At 43.9% G+C, this 19,701-nt stretch overlaps 1 protein-coding gene across 3 annotated transcripts in view; it reads left to right on the forward strand.

Moving 5' to 3' along the window:
- AFF4 (ALF transcription elongation factor 4) overlaps positions 1-19,701 on the forward strand; it is a 235,251-nt gene that overhangs the window by 152,538 nt on the left and 63,012 nt on the right. For all 3 annotated transcript variants that reach the window (XM_073620658.1, XM_073620659.1, XM_073620657.1), the window contains 4 exons: positions 5,404-5,458; positions 6,334-6,371; positions 7,910-8,072; positions 9,492-10,391. In XM_073620658.1, coding sequence (XP_073476759.1) covers positions 5,404-5,458; positions 6,334-6,371; positions 7,910-8,072; positions 9,492-10,391 — 1,156 coding nt within the window. The remainder of the gene's footprint in view (positions 1-5,403; positions 5,459-6,333; positions 6,372-7,909; positions 8,073-9,491; positions 10,392-19,701) is intronic.

The following is a 19,701-nucleotide window of genomic DNA, read 5'->3' on the forward strand; positions in this document are numbered from 1 at the left end:
TTATTGAGGACGGTTATGACAGTGGGTTTCAGATCCGCTCCAGATGTTGCCTCTGGTATGCCTTGCAGTCTGATGTTTCTGCGACTGCGATTTTCGCTCTCCTCCATGCGGAGTTGCTGGTGGCGCAAGCGGCGGAGGTGTGTCGCGGATGAGGATTTAAGTGCTATTATACGTGCCTCATGGTTATCCTGAGTAGTATTTAGAGCTGACACTGCCACCTCATTAGCTGTAACCTTTTGTTTCAGGGCGTTTAGTTCCACATGCAAGGAATCCTCCATTTTACTTGCCCATGATTCAAAATCTGCTCTAAAGGCAGAGAGGAGAGCTGTGGCTTCGGATCTAATGGGCTCCCCTGTCAGAGGATGTGTGCCTGACTGGGATTCCCCTATGCCTGTGTCGTGTGGTGTTACTGACCGCACAGAGGAGGCTGGAGTCCATCTGTGCTGTCCAGCAACAGCTCACCCGTGGGAGGAGGAGGCGGCGGCGGCTTGGTCTTCCCCGTGCTGTGGCCGGGCGCCATCTTATCCTTTGGGGTTCGTGGATCGAGCGGCGCCGTTCTGAGCAGATAGTGCTGTATGGTGCCTTGTTGTAGGTCAGTGGGGTGAGAGCTTGCCGCTGCCATGAGAATCGCGGGTGTGCGATGAGCTTAAAAGAGCCTGCTACGGTCGGGATGGCACAGAGCTCAGCGATGTGCGTCTTCAGCCATCCATGGTCGGCCACCACCCCTCTCCTCTGCTTTCCCACTGGAGCGGTGCGCTGGCAGGACGCTCAAAGTCCTGCAAGCAGCTTCTTTGAGGTGATGTAGGAGCGGTGTATACACTGCTCCTAAAGCGCCCCTGCCCATTGAAATCAGTGGGAAGCGCAGCGACGCTTTGCAGGCTCTTTGTAACCCCTTTCTTGGTCGTTAGCGGGGGGGGGGGGTAAAAGCACCTCTCTAGTGGCCGAAAAGCACCGCAAAAACGTTGGTAAAGTGCCCTCAAGGCCTGGCTAGTGGCTCATTTATTTTCTTTAGATTGCAAAAATCCTGGTTGGTTCTGCTGTTCACTGTCCCTCCTTTGCTATCTGTGTCCACACTGCAGCTTGAGATAGTGTTGACCAGCCTTTGGCACACATGTAGGACTATACACTGTAGTAAATGACAGTCCCCTTTCCTCCTCCTCCACCACCTCCTCCACGCATTGCTAAACTCTATGGGGGCAGAATATACAATAGTGATTGATGGAGATTTCACCTTCCTGTGGCACAGCCTGTGATTGGCAGAACATTCTCCAGATATTTTTACATTGTGAACAAAATGAAAGCTATTGTTGGTCCACCTACTGTACACCATGTTGTTGCAAAAAAATAAATAAACATTTGCTTGGAAATATAGATTTGTAATAAGTGTTCACACCAGATCAGTGCAGAGCAGTCCAGTTTGTTTTTATTCTGCATGAAAAAGCATGAACAGTATTTAATTTGGATTGAAATGGCCATAGTTCACACCTATGCAGTGTTTTCCAGTGCAGTCAACAAATGTAGAACATGATGCATTTTTTTCTGTATGGAACACGGCAAAATGCTTAAACACACCAGAATGTTCATGTCCTCAATTGAGACGAGGAAAACAGGGGTAAAAACGCACTGGAATACATCAAAAATGCGCACACAAACATCTGGAACTCAGAAATTGTAGCATGAACCAGCCCTAAAACATTTTGTAGCTATTAATTTATTTTGATTATCTATTCTGAAAGCAGCTGTTTTTATTATGTCATGTGACTGGCACAGCACCAATCAGCGCTGTGCAGACACAGATTCATATTCAATGTATCCTCTACTGCTGTAGACCATACATCAGAAGAGTACTAGATCTTTCCCTGAGGAGAGGAAAGACCTGGGAAACTTCATGTGAATGCTGAACAGCAATGATTAAAAAAGGTACTCAGATACTTTCTATATTAAGATCATGCCACAGTATTTAATTTTATACATAGAAGGGGTAATGGCAATTAAACAGTGTATGTTTAGTATCACTTTAAGTCACTGTCTGCATTTGGCTGTGCAGACTGATGAACTTTTTACGAACTGTCGTCTGTACCTTGTCAAAGTGAAAACTGGGCTTGACAAGTGCTGTACACAGTTAAAAGAACCTTTATAACATTTTCTCCATTCAGTATACTCTTCCTACGCCTGCAATATTAGTCTATTTATTCATAAAGCTGTTGGTTTTACAGTATATGATGTCCCTATAGATTCCGAAGGTAGATTATTTTTCTGCATTGTAAAAGTTTGCTTTAACTTGTGTGCCGACGGGTGTCTGTCCTACTACTCTAGTTGAGGACAGATCTAAAGATGCTGTTGGCTTACCTTCTGGACATGTCTAGTGTTCAACTTTTTTCTGTGGGAGACTTCCAGCAGCTTTCTAAACCCTAAGAATGACAAATTTATCTCCTCCCCTTACCATTCCATGTCAGCTAGATTCCTTAACCAAGTCCAATGGCTACATTTCTGCCATAATTCTCATCCAACCAATAGACATTTCCTCATGTTATTCCAAAACTCACAGGTCTCTTTCGTTAATTGACCATGTGATAGGTAATGTTTCTTTCCTTCGTAACACTGGGAAAGTTGAGTATGCGTTCAGGGGGCTTTCAGGTCATTCCACATTCATTCAAATACTAGCTAGGTTACAGTTGCACACCCCAGGTATCCCTGGAAACTGATTGCCTTGTGGTTAAATGTTCGGTCATGTGACAAAATTGCAGACAACATTGTTGAGCTCTGCCACTATAACCGTGGTTATACCAATACTCTATGGGGGATGCCTTTAGAACATCCCCGAGAGGAACATTTAATAGAGAAATAAATGGCCATAAACTTGTCCTTTTTAGATGTCAAAAAACCATGCCATTGACCAGAAGGTTCATCAGGCCAAGGGCACATATATTGTAAATCAGAACACATCCACTTATTCGCTTTGGAATTCAGCACAAGAAGAATATAAACGGGCTCTACAAACAAAAGCAGAATTTTAACTTTTTTTCTTTTGGACCATTTTCTTCTAACCATCACCTTTCCATCTTTCTCGTGAGACTACCTAAAATCTAACATTGGAAGAAAAAGGGTTAAGTCTTCCCCTTTCCTAAATAACAAAACCCTACAAATGGCTTCCCCCTTGAGGAATGAGGACCTTCTACATATTTTAAAATGTAGCCCATGACGTTCGATAAGTATTGTAGTTTCAGTGTCACAAACTGAAATGTTTACTGGGAAGTTCTATTACCTTTCGATCAGTATTTTCGTAGCAAACCAATAGCAAACCTCATTGGTTAAATAAAGAGTGATTTTTACAGAACTGGATCTATACTTGTTGGCATGGTGTGTCGTGAGCTCCAGGATTATGTGACAGAGTATAAATAGATCACATGGTGTTGAACTAATTCTGTTAAGCTGGTAACAGCCTCTTATCTTAGAGTGCACTTGCTTGACTGTTAATTCTTACATTCGTGTATTTTGTACTTTTAGTTTGGCAAATTATAGGTATCAACACATAATGTTTCTAGTTCTTTGTGACAGTAAGAAAAGTAAAGTGATTGTAAAGGGGTTTTTTTTTTTTTCTTTTTTCTTTAATAAGCAAACGTGTTATACTTACCTGCTCTGTGCGATAGTTTTGCACAGAGCAGCCCCAATCCTTGTATGCTGGGATTTCCCACCGGTGCTCCTGGCTCCTCCGTGCCCCCATAGTAAGCCACTTGTTATGTGAGCACTAGTGAGGGTTTCGATCCACAACTGCACTGTGTGCGTCAATTGACGCACACAGTGCCGCTCGGCCTGACTCCCTCTCCCTCGTCACTGGATTTAAGTGACAATAACAGGAGCCAATGGCTTTTGCTGCTCTCACAAAGTCCAGTGAGGAGGGAGAAGACAGCGCTGCTGCTCTAGGGTACTGTGCTGGATCAAGATTGGACTCAGGATAAGTATTTAAAGGAGGGGGCCTGTATGTAAAAGATGTTTTACCTTTATGCAGAGAATGCCTTAAGGTAAAACAAAAAATTTAGCCAAGCACATGTTGAATAGCAACTCGATTTACACTCTTGACCTTGTGTGTTGTGGGGACACTTGTGCCTGGCTCTGCCCCACCCCACGCTCCCTCCTCACAGGATTTGATTGACATCAGCAGGCGCCAGTAGCTCTGTCTCCTGTGAGGAGAGGGAGCAGCTCTGCTGCAGACAGGCACAGAGCTGGATCAAAAGTGGAGGCAACTAAATATTTAGGGGTGCTGGAGAAATTTGATCTTGGAAGGTTTTGAGAATGCAGAGAATGCATTAAGGTAAAAAACATGGAGGAAAGTGATAATTTTCCTCCAATTCAACCCATAGGTTGAAAGAAAGTGAGCCTTTTATGGATACAAATGCTGGTATTTAGGCCTGAATAGCCATATTCCTTCTCTTTCTTTAAGAGCCCTTTCACACTGGGGCCACCCGTGCATTAGCGGTAAAGCTGCGCTCGTTTTAGCTGTGCTTTACCGCTGTTTAAGTGTCGCCTTCCAGCCCCTAGCGGGACGCTTTAACCCCAAAGAAGGGGTTAAAAACGCCTGTGTTGCACCACTTCGGGACCGCTACCCATTCATTGCAATGGGCAGGGGCGTTTTGGGAGCATACAGCGCTCCCAAACCACCCCAAAAGATATTGCTTGCAGGAATAGCACTAAAACGAATGAAAACTGCCTCGGTGTGAAAGAGGTCTAAACCAGCAGACTGTTACTTAGGAACACAGGTGCTTTGGGTTGATTAATTTGTGCCCACTAAAGATGCTTTCACACCGAGGCGGAGGTTTTCGGCCACCAGCGCGACGCTTTTAACCCCCGCTAGTGGCCGAAAAAGGGTTAAAATGACCCGCAAAGTGGCACTGCAGTGGCGGTTCGGCGGCGCTGCCCATTCATTTCACCTCTCCAAAGATGCTGCTTACAGGAGTTTTTTTTTTAACGTCCTGCCAGCGCATCGCCTCAGTGTGAAAGCACTCTGGCTTTCACACTGAGACTGCAGGGGAGCTGTTTTTCAGGCGCTTTACAGGCGCGTGTTTTAGCCCAAAAGCGCCTGAAAAATGCCTCAGTGTGAAAGTGGTCTAAGTGAAATGTAATCTTCTGTCAATAAGTCAAAGAAGGTTTTTGCTCTTGCTTATAAATAAATGCTCCTCTCTGTGTAGCTACTCAAAGGGACCTTAAGACCCCTTTCACACTGAGGAGTTTTTTAAGCGCTTTTGCGTAAAAAAAAAAAAAAAAGGGGTCTTAAAGAGGGTCTTTTTGATATGAGCTTTGAAAACAATTTACCTACTTCCCCCACTAGGCATTGCATTACAGTTTCTTTTGAAATCACATAATGATGCTCTTAATAGTAATGCAACTGATTCTTGTATTTTGCAGTAATTTGAAAGAAGACTTGAAGCTAAGTAGCAGTGAAGATAGTGATGCAGATCAGGTATGTGTTAGAAGAAATCTTTGCCTCAATTTTTATTTTATTTTTTTTAAGTTTTATTAAAGTGTTTATGCAATAATACTTCAGGTTATCAAAAGGTCTCAGTCAAAGCCATATGTAGCTTGTTATGTTTGAATCAGTGCATAATTGGCCACCTTAGTGACTGATTTACACTAGCAGCATCACTGAATGCATGATGGTCTCTATTCTGTGTTGAGAGGACACAGTGATAAAGCACTTATCTTTGTGGATTGCACTGTTTATTATTTTTTTGTTAAAATACTAAATTAAAGTGCTAGTGACCCCTTATATATACAATGTGAAGTGACTGACCTCAGGTGATATATAGAGATGATACAAATCCTTCTACATAAGTTGTACCAGTTTATCTGCAGCCCTCTCTTCTGTACAGCCATTCACAGTCCAGAATTTCTACAGCATTTCTGAGCTTCAGAAAGCTGAAAATCTGAAATTCCACTCTGCAGAGCTCAGTGAGGAGAGCTCTGACAGCTGATTGGAGTGAAAAGAGACCAAAACACCCCCCCCCCCCCCCTTCACACAGGAACAGAGCGTAGGCTGTCCATCACAGGGTGTGTGCTGAAGCTCCCTCCCCTGTCATCTTTTTACCTCTTAGTGTGATGTAACAGAGGAATGAGGCAGCCAGAGAGAAATGACACTTGTCTGGATTGAGACAAGTACACAGGAATATGCTTCATGTTTTATGTCTGAGGTTTACAACCACAAGTTCTATTCACTCAGTGGTGTTGGTATGCTCTGGTTTGCACCACAACCCACTCCGCTGAAAAATTAAGGGAGACCTAGAGGTTATACTGTAGTAGAAGTGACATGCCATCTAAACCTATTTGCTTCTTTTACAGGACTGTGATAAGGCTGTACCAACCAACACACCAGGAAGGTAAGTTTGGTTGAATATGTTCTTTTGTATGTGTATATTTGTATACAAATGTCTGCCATTCACTTACTCCTCCCCCCCATCGGGTAACTGCCAGCTGCACTTATGGTTTTCATATAAAGTGCTAGCTTTGCTGGAACCACACCTAGTATATCCCTATCACAGTGCCCGCTCTGTGAGGAATCGGGCGTTCTGACTTCCCATTGACCATGCTTGCTACATGCCTTTTCTTGGTCAGTGAGCTTCAACTTTTGACGGTTTCTTTTTATGTATGGAGTTTTTCTGTTTTTACCACACACTGTAGTTGTTTGACACTTTTGGTTTTGACAAATTCAATATAAAGCGTTTTGTAAAGGTTCATCTGTTTTTTAATTATAATTTATTATTATTAATAAAATAATAAACATGTTCTACTTACCGGCTCTGTGCAATGGTATTTCATAGAGCGGCCCTGAACTTTCTGTTCTGAGGTCGTCTGCTGGGTGCTGTCCAGCTTCTCTTTTATGTGTGCGCTCCCATAGCAAGCTGCTTGTTGAGGGGGGGAACTTCTGTAGGCTTGCTCCCGAGCCAAGCTATGTACGTCAATAGAAGGCACACAGCATTCCCCAGCATCCCTCTCCCTGCTCCCTCCTCACATGATTCTATTGACAGCAGTAAGAGCAAATGGCTCCCATTGCTGCATCTGTGTCCTGTGAGGAGAGGAACAACGTAGTGCCGCTGCAGACTGGGCACATCACTGGATTGAGATAGGACTTGGGTAAGTATATGGGGGGGCGGGGGGGCTACTACTACTACTACTGGGACTGTTTTAGCTTAATGCAGGGAATACTTTAAGGTAAAACATGTCTTGACTTTAGAGCCACTTTAACATTTTGTCGTCAAATTGAACCAACACTATAGAAATCTGTTGCCTTGTTGCTTTGAAAACACATTTGTAATTTGTGCAAATTGGGACACCTTTATAGCTAACAAATGCTGTGAATTGACTGACCTCTTTGTAATGGAGATTTAGTTGGTTCATCATTATTGTAATTTTTCATGTAATGCTTATACCACCTGTATATGTGTATTTATAAGAAAAATAATGCTCATGGAAATAAATTCATGTCAACCTGTATGGTTCATCTCCTAGATTAAGAAGAGTAGATTTAGATGTTAATCTTTCTGTTTACTGCATGCCTGAGAGAGTTCACCTAGCTTGGATACAAAAAAAAGCTACGCTTTCCAGTCCAAGCACCTTTTGTTAATTATGACATGATTTAGCAATGTGGCTCATCTGTAGAGGTCATATTTCACTAACAGGAGTGTCCCATGCAGAAGTTAGCAATGCTGTTTAGAAATAAGCTTCTCCAATGAGGGAGATTATTTTACTGTAATTATCGTGGATTACACAAAATGCTTTGAAGGTTCGGTCTCTTTATTTCATATATGTTATTGTGGAATTTAGGATCTGAAAAACACTTACTTTATTATGTAATCTGTAATCTTAAATACAATCTGCCCATCAAGATCTGTGTATTTTCATTTGTGTGCATCTCTAGTAACTCGGATCCATCCCAACATAACAGTGAAGGAGCTGACAATTCAAGGGACGATTCCAGTAGCCACAGTGGGTCAGAGAGCAGCTCAGGCTCTGATTCTGAGAGTGAGAGCAGCTCTAGTGACAGCGAGGCTAATGAACCATCACGTAGTGCATCACCTGAGGTAAGTGTATGAATCGTTTACATCTGAGCTCAGTTTAGTACAACCAGTAGCTGGTTTGCTACTGGTTATACTATATTACATTGTCACTATCCCAGTGGATTAGATTTATTAATTGGAGGTGATGTTTGAGTCTCTGAGGTCATATTATCTGTGTCATTTTTAGTATGATGTGTGTTTTTTATGTTTTGTACATTACCTTTTTAACTCTTTCCAAATAAAAAATTTCTATATTTTACATTGTGCCCCTACAAAGTCCATCTTTGTAAAGTCTTAGCTCTTTCCAACTTATTCTGGGACGTTGGCACATTGCTACTAGCGTATCCACAGTGTCACCCTGTGAGGATACACGGTAAATTCCATCTTTTGTCAAAGTTCAGGAATATTCCTTTATCCCATTGTTTTGCAAACCTTTGTACATTACAAATTGTATGATTGAATCGGTTCTGACATCGCTTTTTACTAACCTGGCAGCTTATTATTCTAAATAGGAAATCTTCATTTTGTTTGCAAATATTAAAGATTCTAACTACCAGCAAGAATGAGTCCTTACACTTAAAGAGCGCCTGTCATATCAGATCCATCATGGCAGCGCCTGTTAGCGGGCATCCACTCAGCTGCTGCCACCACTTCCCTCCCCTTGTTGTGTCACTGCCGCATCACTAAGCCTTCCCATTAAAGTGAAAGGGACTGTCGATGAGTCAACAGCGTCCTGGGGGAACTCCACCTTCTCTAGCCCTGTCCTTTTTCAGGATGATACTTTTATCATTTTTGGCTAAGATTCTTGGTCCCCACTCTGTGGTTGTCAGTGCTTTGTTGGATCTGGGGGAATCAGAAACTTTTTATGAACTACAGCTATGGTTATGGGATAGACAGGACCCACATTTTCTTCTGCAGTCCTCAGAGTCCTCTAAATGTATTAGAGAGGATGTTTAGTTAAGTTTAAAGGAAAAATAGATGTTTTTAGCTTTAGTGTTTCTTGGCAATACCCATCTCAACTGTCGGAGACTGTGTCCGAGACACTTATAGTTCATTCAGTCTTCCTCTAGCTTTGTAACTGGAAGCCTATACAGGGATACTGAGACAAAGATGGAGGATGACTGTGCAGGAAGATGATGCAATCATCTGGAGGCTCCAGTAAAAAATTAAAAATAATAAATGCACTTTTTCTTACCTGCAAAGAATGTGCATTTACATTTTTTTTTATAGGTGACCTTAGCCTTTAACACTACACTTTCTGGCAGGAATTCATTCAAATCAGGTTGTTTTACTTAGAGATTCCTTTTTTGCATAATTCCTGGAAGGTATTTGAATATATTTTTGCTGATTGCTAGTTTGCTGTGCCATCTGGGAAGACGGTGACTCTCTAATGTATTGTTACATTGCTGAATGTTGTTTAACTTTTTTGTCTTCTATTTAAAGCCTGAACATCCACCTTCAAATAAGTGGCAGTTGGATAATTGGCTGAATAAAGTGAACCCACACAAAGTGTCTCCAGCATCTTCAGTAGAAAGTAATATTCCTTCATCGCAAGGTTACAAAAAGGAGGTTCAAGAGCAGGGTACCGGAACTGGCTATACAGAACCAAGTGGACCAAAGGAGTCCAATGCTTCTACACCAATCAGAGAAACAAAGGCTGCACAAAAGGGTTCTGAAGGGAGCAGAGGAAGACAGAAGTCTCCAGCTAACAGCGAGAGTGCAACTCAGCGAAGAAGTTTTGGAAAGAAACAACCAAACAAACCAGCAGTTGAGGCACCGAGAAGGGAACTTAAAGTGGAAAGTGTCACCACTGCAGAAACAACCACCAATTTGCCTGCTAATAGACACAAGGCAGCCACAAAGGGTTTACGAAAACCCAATATAAAAAAAGAGCCCAAGTCATCTCCCCGGCAGGCAACTGAGAGGAAAAAGTACAAGACCTCTAAACCGTCTCAGAAATCCAAGGAATTTATTGAAACTGATACCTCATCCTCTGATTCAGATGAAATTGAAAGCCTTCCTCCTTCATCCCAAACCCCCAAATATTCAGAGAGCAATAGGACTCCTCCAGCCAAACCCTCCACTGAGGAGGATGATAGCTTTTTTCGACAGCGATTGTTCTCTCCTATGGAAGAGAAGGAGCTTCTTTCACCTCTGAGTGAACCTGAGGACAGATACCCACTTATTGTAAAGATTGACTTGAGCCTATTATCTCGAATACCCGGGAGACCTGTTAAGGAACCAGAACCACCTAAGGTTGAAAAGGCTGCCCCTGAAAAACATCCAAAAGAAACCCAGAAACAGGCTGATAAAACATCTACCAGTGGAAAGAGGAAGCACAAGGTTGGTGATTGTACAGTCACATGTTCTGCTTTGCTTGGTTATCATTTTTGTACTATACCAATACTGTGATTCCCAAAATGTCATCTAACAATATTACTACTGTGCATAGGATTAACATCAATAAAGGTCCACTATAGTGAGATAGTTAGTGCAGCTAAAAATTATAGCTACAACTCTATTTTTCTTTATCGTACATCACGGGACACAGAGCACCATAATAATGACTATGTGGGTTATTCGCTTACCTTTAGGTGATTGGACACTGGCAACCAATAGCAAGACGGTTCCTCCCATATAACCCCTCCTACACAGGAAGTGCCTCCGTTTTTTCGCCAGTGTCTTGAAGGTGATGGTCATGGCTGTTGAAGCTCTTCAAGTTTCTTCAAAGAAAATGTCCCACTGAGGATGTTTATAATCGGATCCATTCGGGTGGCTTACTAAGCTAAAGTGGATGGTACCCAAACCTCGGCTCAAGAACGAGGTGTTGCTTGTAATGTGTCCTTTTTAGGCGCTGGACCCTTGTTAAAACTGGTATTCCTGGTCAATCTTGCCCAAGGAAACCATAAAGGGTGCTTTACAGGTCCAGGGGTGTGGACCCCAATATGGGGGACCCGGTCCCTGAAGGTCCCTAGAGGCGCTACCCGCCATGATGGGGGAAGATTGGGCCTGGCAAAACAGGCCCTGCTGCTTGGGATGGTGAGTACTCCCTTTGGGGCTTTTTTATATATACATGTGAATATATGTATTTCCCCTTGTAAAACTGCTAGTGTAACCTTGAGCTGTGCTAGGATTACAGAGGCCGGTTTGGCGCGCATTTTTTAATTTTTTGCGAGCGCGCCGCCGGTGTGCGCGTGCGCCGCCGCCATCCACGTCACTGGTGCGCGTCAGGACGGCGCATGCGGTAGGCGGTTCGCCAATCGCTGATGCGCGCGCTCGCTCTCATACTAGTGCTTTTAAAGCAGGGAGCTCTGGCGTGCGCATGGAGGAGGCAGAGCAAATGGTGGGCACGTGAGCCTGGTGGTCTTGGACACAGCGGTGACAGGTTTAAACTAGTTATAGTTTGTGGGGAGTACTCCTGTTTGTTTCCTCGTGTGTAAGCAATGTCTTCCAAAAAACGAGGAGCAGGGAACAAGGCAAGCACAGGGGTAAGAGTCACTCCACAAATAACAGGAGACCAACCCCATGCTGATGCATCCTCAGTTACTTCTGAAGGACCTGCGGCTTCTGACCTGGCTGAGCCATTGCACTTGTCAGGCATAGTAGCCACTGCCAATGTACCTGCCTCGGCTTATGTTACAAAGGATGATTTGGCATCTGCCTTAGCGGGTCTTGAAGGCAAGATAGCTGGCATGATTGCCTCTGTAACATGGGGGGAAGGAAGCGTAATAGATCTCCCTCCCCCGGGCCAAGTGGGGAGTCACTAGAGCCCCAGGATTCTTATAGCCATATGGGTCCAGGTAATCTGGGACCAGAATGGGCAGAGGATCCAGAGGAGGTGGTCATGAAGGACCAGGAGGTAGGAGAGGCTGAAGATTCCTCGGTAGAGGATTCCGGCTCTGAGGAGCAAATTTCAGCCTCCCATTGCCAGCAATTGTTTATCCAATCTCTAATGGAGATGGTACGAATTGCGTTTAAGTTACCCCCAGTTCAGGAGTCTGCACTCGCTTATTCCACTCTGGGATCTTTGCGACATAAGCAAATTTCCCCAGCCTTTCCTTTGCATCTGTTACTGGAGGAGGTGATTTATGCGGACTGGGAGCATACTGACTGAATATACTTACCTCCCAAAAGGTTTTCTGTTTTGTACCCTATGGAGGAGAAATTTAGGAAGAAATGGAGCACACCTTTGGTAGACGCTGCCATATCTTCCGTGAATAAAAACTTAACCTGTCCAGTGGATAATGCCCAGGTGTTCAAGGATCCGGCTGATAAAAAACTATATAAAATAGTTATAAAATTCCTAATCCCCCAGGGCCAGGTGCCTCTTCCCCAAAACAGTATCGACGGCCTCAGCCGTCTGGGTTTAAAAGACCACAGGGTCAGAAAAAACCCTGGACCCAAAAGCCACCCAAGCCCAACTCCAAGTCTACCTTGTGAAGGGGCGCCCCCGCTCTCACGGGTGGGGGGCAGGCTTCGGCTGTTTGGTGAGGCCTGGGAGGAACTGGTTCAAGACAGATGGGTCATTTCCACTGTAAAGAACGGTTACAGAATAGTTCCGGGAGGTTCCCCCGAACCGCTTTCTACACTCAAGGGTCCCGGCGGATCCGGAGAAAAGAAGTTGCCTACTCCTAGCTTTACACCATCTGCTGATGCAGGAGGTAATTGTAAAGGTCCCGCACGAAGAAAGATTCAAGGGGTTTTACTCAAACCTGTTCACCGTGCCAAAACCAAATGGGGAAGTAAGGCCCATTTTAGACCTCAAGGCTCTCAACTTCTTTGTAGACGTCCGACCTTTCCGCATGGAGTCGGTTCGCTCAGTAATAAGGTCCCTGAGAAAGTGAGACTTTTTGGCATCCATAGACATCAAGGATGCTTACCTTCATGTGCCGATCTTCGGTCCACACCAAAGATTCTTACGTTTCGCTGTAGAGGGCAGTCATTTCCAGTTTGTGGCACTACCGTTCGGTCTAGCTACGGCCCCCAGGGTCTTCACAAAGGTTCTGGCCCCAGTACTGGCTTCCCTAAGATCTCAAGGAGTCTCAATAATAGGATACCTGGACGATCTACTTCTAAGGGATTGCTCTCACCCTACACTAGCTCTAAACGTGTCAAATACAGTGCGGGTCTTACAACGCTTAGGTTGGGTACTAAATTCGGACAAGTCAGCTCTTTGTCCAACCCAAACCTTGGTGTATCTGGGTCTGGTCTTGGACACCGCCTAAAAAAGGGTGTTTCTTCCACCCTTAAAGGTCGCCTCCATAGTGGAACTTGTACAGAAGGTGAAAAAAGAACCAACACCTTCTGTCCGGCTGTGCATGAGGTTATTGGGCAAGATGGTGTCATCTTTCAGCGCAGTGCCATATGCGCAGTTCCACTCCGGAGTGTTCCAGAACAGTATCCTAAAAGCCTGGGACAAGTCTGCTCGAACCTTGGATCAGCCAATGGTTCTATCTCCACAGGTTCTATGGAACCTCTCTTGGTGGTTAAGAACCAGCAACTTACAAAGAGGGAAATCTTTCCCACCAGTAGCCTGGAAAGTGGTGACGCCAGTCTTCTCGGCTGGGGAGCAGTCCTAGAGGAAGCGTCTGTCCAGGAAATATGGTCCCAGACAGAAAGGACTCTGCCCATGAATCTACTGGAAATTCGGGCAGCTCGTCTGGCCCTGCGATTCTGGACGTCCAGATCGCAGGGTTTTCCGGTCAGAGTTAAGTCCGACAACTCCACAGTAGTGGCGTATATCAACCACGAGGGGGGTACCAGGAGTCGGGCAGCCGAAAAGGAAGCAAATCATATACTAACCTGGGCAGAAAATTATGTGCCGTTTTTGTCGGCAGTGTTTATCCCGGGGGTGGACAATTGGCAGGCGGATTTCCTGAGTCGCCAGAAATTGTTACCAGGGGAATGGTCCCTACATCCTGAGGTTTTTATACAGATCTGCCAATACTGGAGGACCCCAGATGTGGATCTGCTGTCATCCAGATTCAATGCCAAACTGGACAGGTTTGTGTCCAGGACCAAGGATCCGCTTGCTGTCGGGATAGACGCGTTAGTGGTTCCTTGGGATCAGTATTCTCTGATATATGCTTTCCCTCCGATCCAAATTCTGCTGCACTTACTACGCAGAATGCGGGAGGAACGGAAGCCGGTGATCTTAGTGGCCCAGGAGATCATGGTACTCGGAGATTGTGAAGTTGGCAGTAGGAGATCCGTTGGTTCTTCCTTGCCGCCCAGACCTGTTGTCTCAAGGACCCATATTCCATCCTTCTTTACGGTTGCTGAATTTGATGGCCTGGCTATTGAGACCAGACTACTGAAAGACCGTGGTATTATGGGTTCAGTCTTGTCCACTTTGGTAAACGCTAGAAAGTCAGTTTCTAGAACTATCTATTATAGAATTTGGAAGTCATACATTTCTTGGTGTGAGAAAAGGAAATGGAACCCTCGTAGGTATACGATTGGAAGGGTGCTCGCCTTTCTCCAAACAGGAGTACACTTGCAGCTTGCTTTAGGGACAATCAAGGGACAGATTTCGGCCTTATCGTTTTTTTTCCAAAGACCAATTGCATCTCATTCTTTAGTGTGAACTTTTGTCAAGGGAGTAACGCACCTGAGGCCACCGCGTAAACCACCTTTGTGTCCTTGGGACCTAAATTTGGTACTGTCAGCCTTACAGGGTCAGCCCTTTGAACCTATTAGGCATATCCCTTTGGTCCTATTGACCAGGAAATTAGTTTTTCTAATGGCTATAACATCAGCCAGAAGGGTGTCAGAATTGGCCGCCCTTTCGTGCAAAGAACCTTTTATGGTCCTTCATGAGGACAGAGTGGTCATGCGACCTCGTCCAGATTTTCTACCAAAAGTGGTTTCAAAATTTCATTTGAATCAGGATATCATTTTACCTTCCTTTTTTCCAAACCCTAAAACTAGGGAGGAAAGGTCGCTTCACTCACTGGATGTGGTGAGAGCAATAAAAGTTTACTTGGAAATGTCAGCTCCTTTTCAGAAAACTGACTACTTTTTTGTCTTGCCTGAAGGTCCTAGAAGAGGACAACCGGCAACAAGTTCTTCTATGTCCAGGTGGATTTGCCAGACTATTGTCCAGGCGTATGGATTAAAGCGTAGGGTTCCACCCTGCGATTTAACAGCACACTCCACTAGAGGGGTTGGTGCATCATGGGCAGTACGCCAGCAGGTGTCTATGGCTCAGGTTTGCAAAGCAGCCGTTTGGTCTTCAGTTCATACATTTGCCAGGTTTTACTAGGTGGATGTGAGGTCTCAAAAAGAGACTGTGTTTGGCCACAGCGTGTTGCAGGCTGCTCTATAATCTCAGATCCATTGGGTCTAGGGATAATGTGTGTCCCCCCCCCCCCGTCCCCCCCCCCCCCCCCCTCAGATGCATTGCTTTAGGGCATCCCACATAGTCATTATTATGTTGCTCTGTGTCCCGTGATGTACGATAAAAAAAAAATGGATTTTTAAAACAGCTTACCTGTAAAATCCTTTTCTTGGAGTACATCACGGGACACAGAGGTCCCTCCCCTCTTTTTCTGGGATCGTCATTGCTTGCTACAAAACTGAGGCACTTCCTGTGTAGGAGGGGTTATATGGGAGGAACTGTCTTACTATTGGTTGCCAGTGTCCAATCACCTTAAGGTAAGCATATAACCCACATAGTCATTATTATGGTGCTCTGTGTCCCGTGATGTACTCCAAGAAAAGGATTTTACAGGTAAGCTGTTTTAAAAATCCATTTTTTTTTGTAGTCCAGTATGAAAATCATTCGAAAATCAATTTATTTTTAAGCTCTGTTCTACTTTTGTTAAAAATTTAGTATGCTTCTTTGATTGCTACACAAGCAGCTCTGTAACGTAATAATAAAATTACCTTTCAGTTTGTCTGCAACCAACTATTTTCTGAAATTGGCTTCTGTCTAAGGATGACAAAAATAAGGGCGCTCTATAAACTGTTTGTACACGTAACTCGCTGCCAACATTTCCTTCTCATGTGATTGGCTCACTAGTTTCCTTAGCAGTTTTTCTTTATTTCAACACTTAAACTGTGTGGTAGGCAGACCTTGCAGAAAGTAGGAAGTTGGTATAATCCATTTGTACGTCTAAACCGTAGCAGATAAGACAAAAATAGTTGTTATTCCATTTTTAAGCAACTATCCCAGGGCTACATGTACAATTGATTATCTCTGCTTCTGAGAGCTTTACCCACTTGTTGGCAGTCATCCCATTTGCTGCATATTGATATCAATATGATGTTAAAGATATGTAATTGAAAGTGTAGTCATAGGCTACAAGAGCAACTCCATTTTGTTGGGAAGAAAAAGATTCCCCTCTGGGTGATTTGTGTACATTACAAGGATTTTAACAAACTGTTGCATATTCATACCTTTTTGTTCTAAAGAAATCCCTGTGTTTGTCTGTGTCCATGTGAGAAAGTGAATCTAATGGGAGTGGTTTCATAATTATCAATCTGCTGCACCTGCCTGGCTTTAATGAGGAAAGCTGCTGGGTCTGCATCCCTTTTAGACATGATTTCCTATTGAAATTTTTGTTGCAGGGGTGCCTAAAATCTGACTTGTATCTTAGTGCAGACTCCTGGGAAAATCGGCCAATTGCACAAACAGGAAACTATGCTTCTGGGGGGCATTCTGTGTACAGAACACCTCCAGGTAGCCATATTGCATTGCATTTTCAGAAAATTTGTGGCAGCAGATTCAAAGGGAACTGTAATTTTTAATAACATTCAATTACAATATGACTTGTGTCACAATTGTATGTTATATTATTTTTTCTTTATTTGCTATTTTTTTTTCCCCCCACCAAAGTGTAGTTACCCTTTAAATATCCATGGACCTATATAATAATAGGGGGACACCGCTTCCTGGCTCTACCATTTTACTGGCACCTGGTCCATGTCTGTAAGTTTTGCAGAACTTCGCTAATAGGTAGCAAATCTTTTCTTAAAGTATGAAGGAAGATTACATTATCTACAAGACAGTTGAACATTGGTACGTGTTTCCTCTTTCAGTTGTCTTAAAGTGGAAGTCCATGGTAAAACTAAAATCCCTGCATCTATAGCCACCAACATTATAACACTAACCTATCTAGCCCTGTAAAGAAAAAATCTGTGTACATACTTTTTCTGCAGACAATTCGACCCGATCTCCAGCGGCAGAAGCTCTGCTGAGTACACGTCCGGCGGCTGTGAAATGAATGGGAAGTGACGTAGCCCATAGAGTTACTATGGGGCTTCTGTTGACGGACATGTCCTCTGCACCCACCCACACAGCGAAGCCGCGGCTGACAGCTCAGCGTGGGATCAGAGCTTCCGCCACTGGAGATCGGGTAGGAATGCCTGCAGAAAAGGTATTTATACTAACTTTTTCTTAGCATGGGAAGGACACATGAATGTGAGTGATACAATTGCTGCCGCCCCAAATGGGTTACAATATGGAAAAGTCTCCCCCAGTGAGGTTTTTCCGCAACGAAATTACAATCATTAAAAATAAATTTTGGAAATGTTTTTTTATTGAAAAAGTAGCAACAAGACATAAACAAGTAAACATTTAAAATATGAGCTCTGGTCAGAGATATGTATCATTCAATTCTACAATGATATAACCATACAACAGTACATGTTATTTAGTCAAATATCTGGTATACAAATTCCCAACACGTTTTGACGTGCATGGTCCAAGTCTTCCTCAGGGGATTAATTTGCTGTCAAATTAATATACAAGCATTGTTTATGTATATCAACAATATAAATTTCTACAAACAATCCCTCGTGTTTACAAGGATAAATTGTAGAGTGCCATAGTTACCAATGAAGAGTGTAAATGGACAATCTCCTGACCAGGGTTCCTTTTAAAGTCAATCGATGATACCGTGCGTTCTTGTCACATACTCCAAGGGAGAAGTTCGCTCCCATGTGACTAACAAGGAGTCACGCTAAATGCAACCAACAAAGAATAGGGAAAGAAAGAAAAATCCTGACACCTGCAGCAAAGGTCCCAATGAGTATCCAATACATTTCAGTACACTTGTATTATATGCTAGAAATAAGCCATGATTTATATATTAAAAATGTATGTATTAGTTATCACAGGTATCAAAAAAGTGTCTTATACTAAATAATTTAACAAGTATTACTGAAATATGATGTGAAATATAAATGTGAATGTGAAATAGTGGGCATGTGAAAAATTACGACTTATAATGGAAAAAGGGATATAAGTGTGAGTATAAACTACGAGGTAATAATGTAAAAAGTGAAACTAATGAAAAGGAATATTCCTTGTAAGTAAATGACAAAACCACAATCGATGTGAGAGGATAAAAATAAGATTTGCAAAGAAGAAGTGAGGGCGATAAGTACAAATGGGTGGGTATTGTGTAAATACTAGTGTAATGGCCATGGAATGAGGGAAGGGCCTATTCAACTAATAGGTGCTCAAAAAAGCATTATATTGAATGTGATATAAGTATGAAAAAGGGAATATGATAAAGTGTTAGAAAATATTCAAAACAAGTCCTGCTACTATACTCAATATGCTAAACAGTTCAATATAGCTCTGGACGATGGATGCCAGGCTTGGCAATGGGCTAGATAATCTAGACCTAGTGGTTACCCCAGTCTGGCCAACGAGTACACGCAGACCTTTAGCCGCATACGGAGTCGGCTGTGACAGTCCCATCCTGGACCAGGGCAGCAAGCTAGTTAAACATCTTGCAGGGACACACATGACTGGGTGCTGGAGTCTGTGCCCCAGTGTTACTCTGGCCGACAGCCCCCCCACTTTGGTGGGAGGAGGATCTGTCATGGGAGCCTTTACCCGCAAGCTTGGCTGGATCAGTAAGTAGATGCACCCTTTCCCTCCCAGGACGCAGTGTGGGGCATGGGTACTCCCTGGGGTGGTCGGCCTGCGGCATCTGCATGGTGGAAGTCCAGGAGGCTGCATTGTGGCCACCGTGTGCTTTACTGTGGCCGGTGATCCAGTGACCGTATTGGAGTCGACAGGAAGGGTTGCCATTTTTTACAGTGGACCTTTCCATTCACTTGTATGGGAGCTGGCTGGGGATGTGCATGGCGGCCATTTTCTTGTAGCCACCGGGCGGTGACCATCTCGCCAGTGATCCCCATTAACTTGTGTAGGAGCTGGATGGTGAAGTGCATTGCCATTTTCTCTGACACACGTGTGCCCTCCTGATCCCTTTATGGAGGTGGCTGTTCCTCAGTCCCCCTAGACATGCTGTTGGCAGTCCTGAAGTCGCACATCTCCTGGTTGGAGGAAGCGTTTGGTGCAAGGCAAGCAGGAAGCGCCCCCATTTTATGTGAGTCCTGAAGATGCCTCCCCTGATTCCCCGATCAGTTTGGTCAAGTCTTCTGCCTCTGACCGAAGAGGTTGGATAAAGCGGCTGTGATAGCGGTGGAGGAGTCTCCCTCCTTTATGGATCCTGCAGACCTCTGGGCAGATTCTGTCTCCTGCTCTGTCTTCCATTGCAGGATCAACGTTGCGGCATGTATTGGCTACAATCCTGGTGTGCCAAACGCTTACTGAATAGGCCAAGGTTCTGTGGCAAAGTTTGTCCACCAGAGAAGTGTACATGGTGTACATAGATCTGGCCGACCAATTGGT

Source organism: Aquarana catesbeiana, linkage group LG03, assembly GCF_042186555.1.
Source record: "Aquarana catesbeiana isolate 2022-GZ linkage group LG03, ASM4218655v1, whole genome shotgun sequence".
Taxonomy (NCBI): Eukaryota; Metazoa; Chordata; class Amphibia; order Anura; family Ranidae; genus Aquarana; species Aquarana catesbeiana.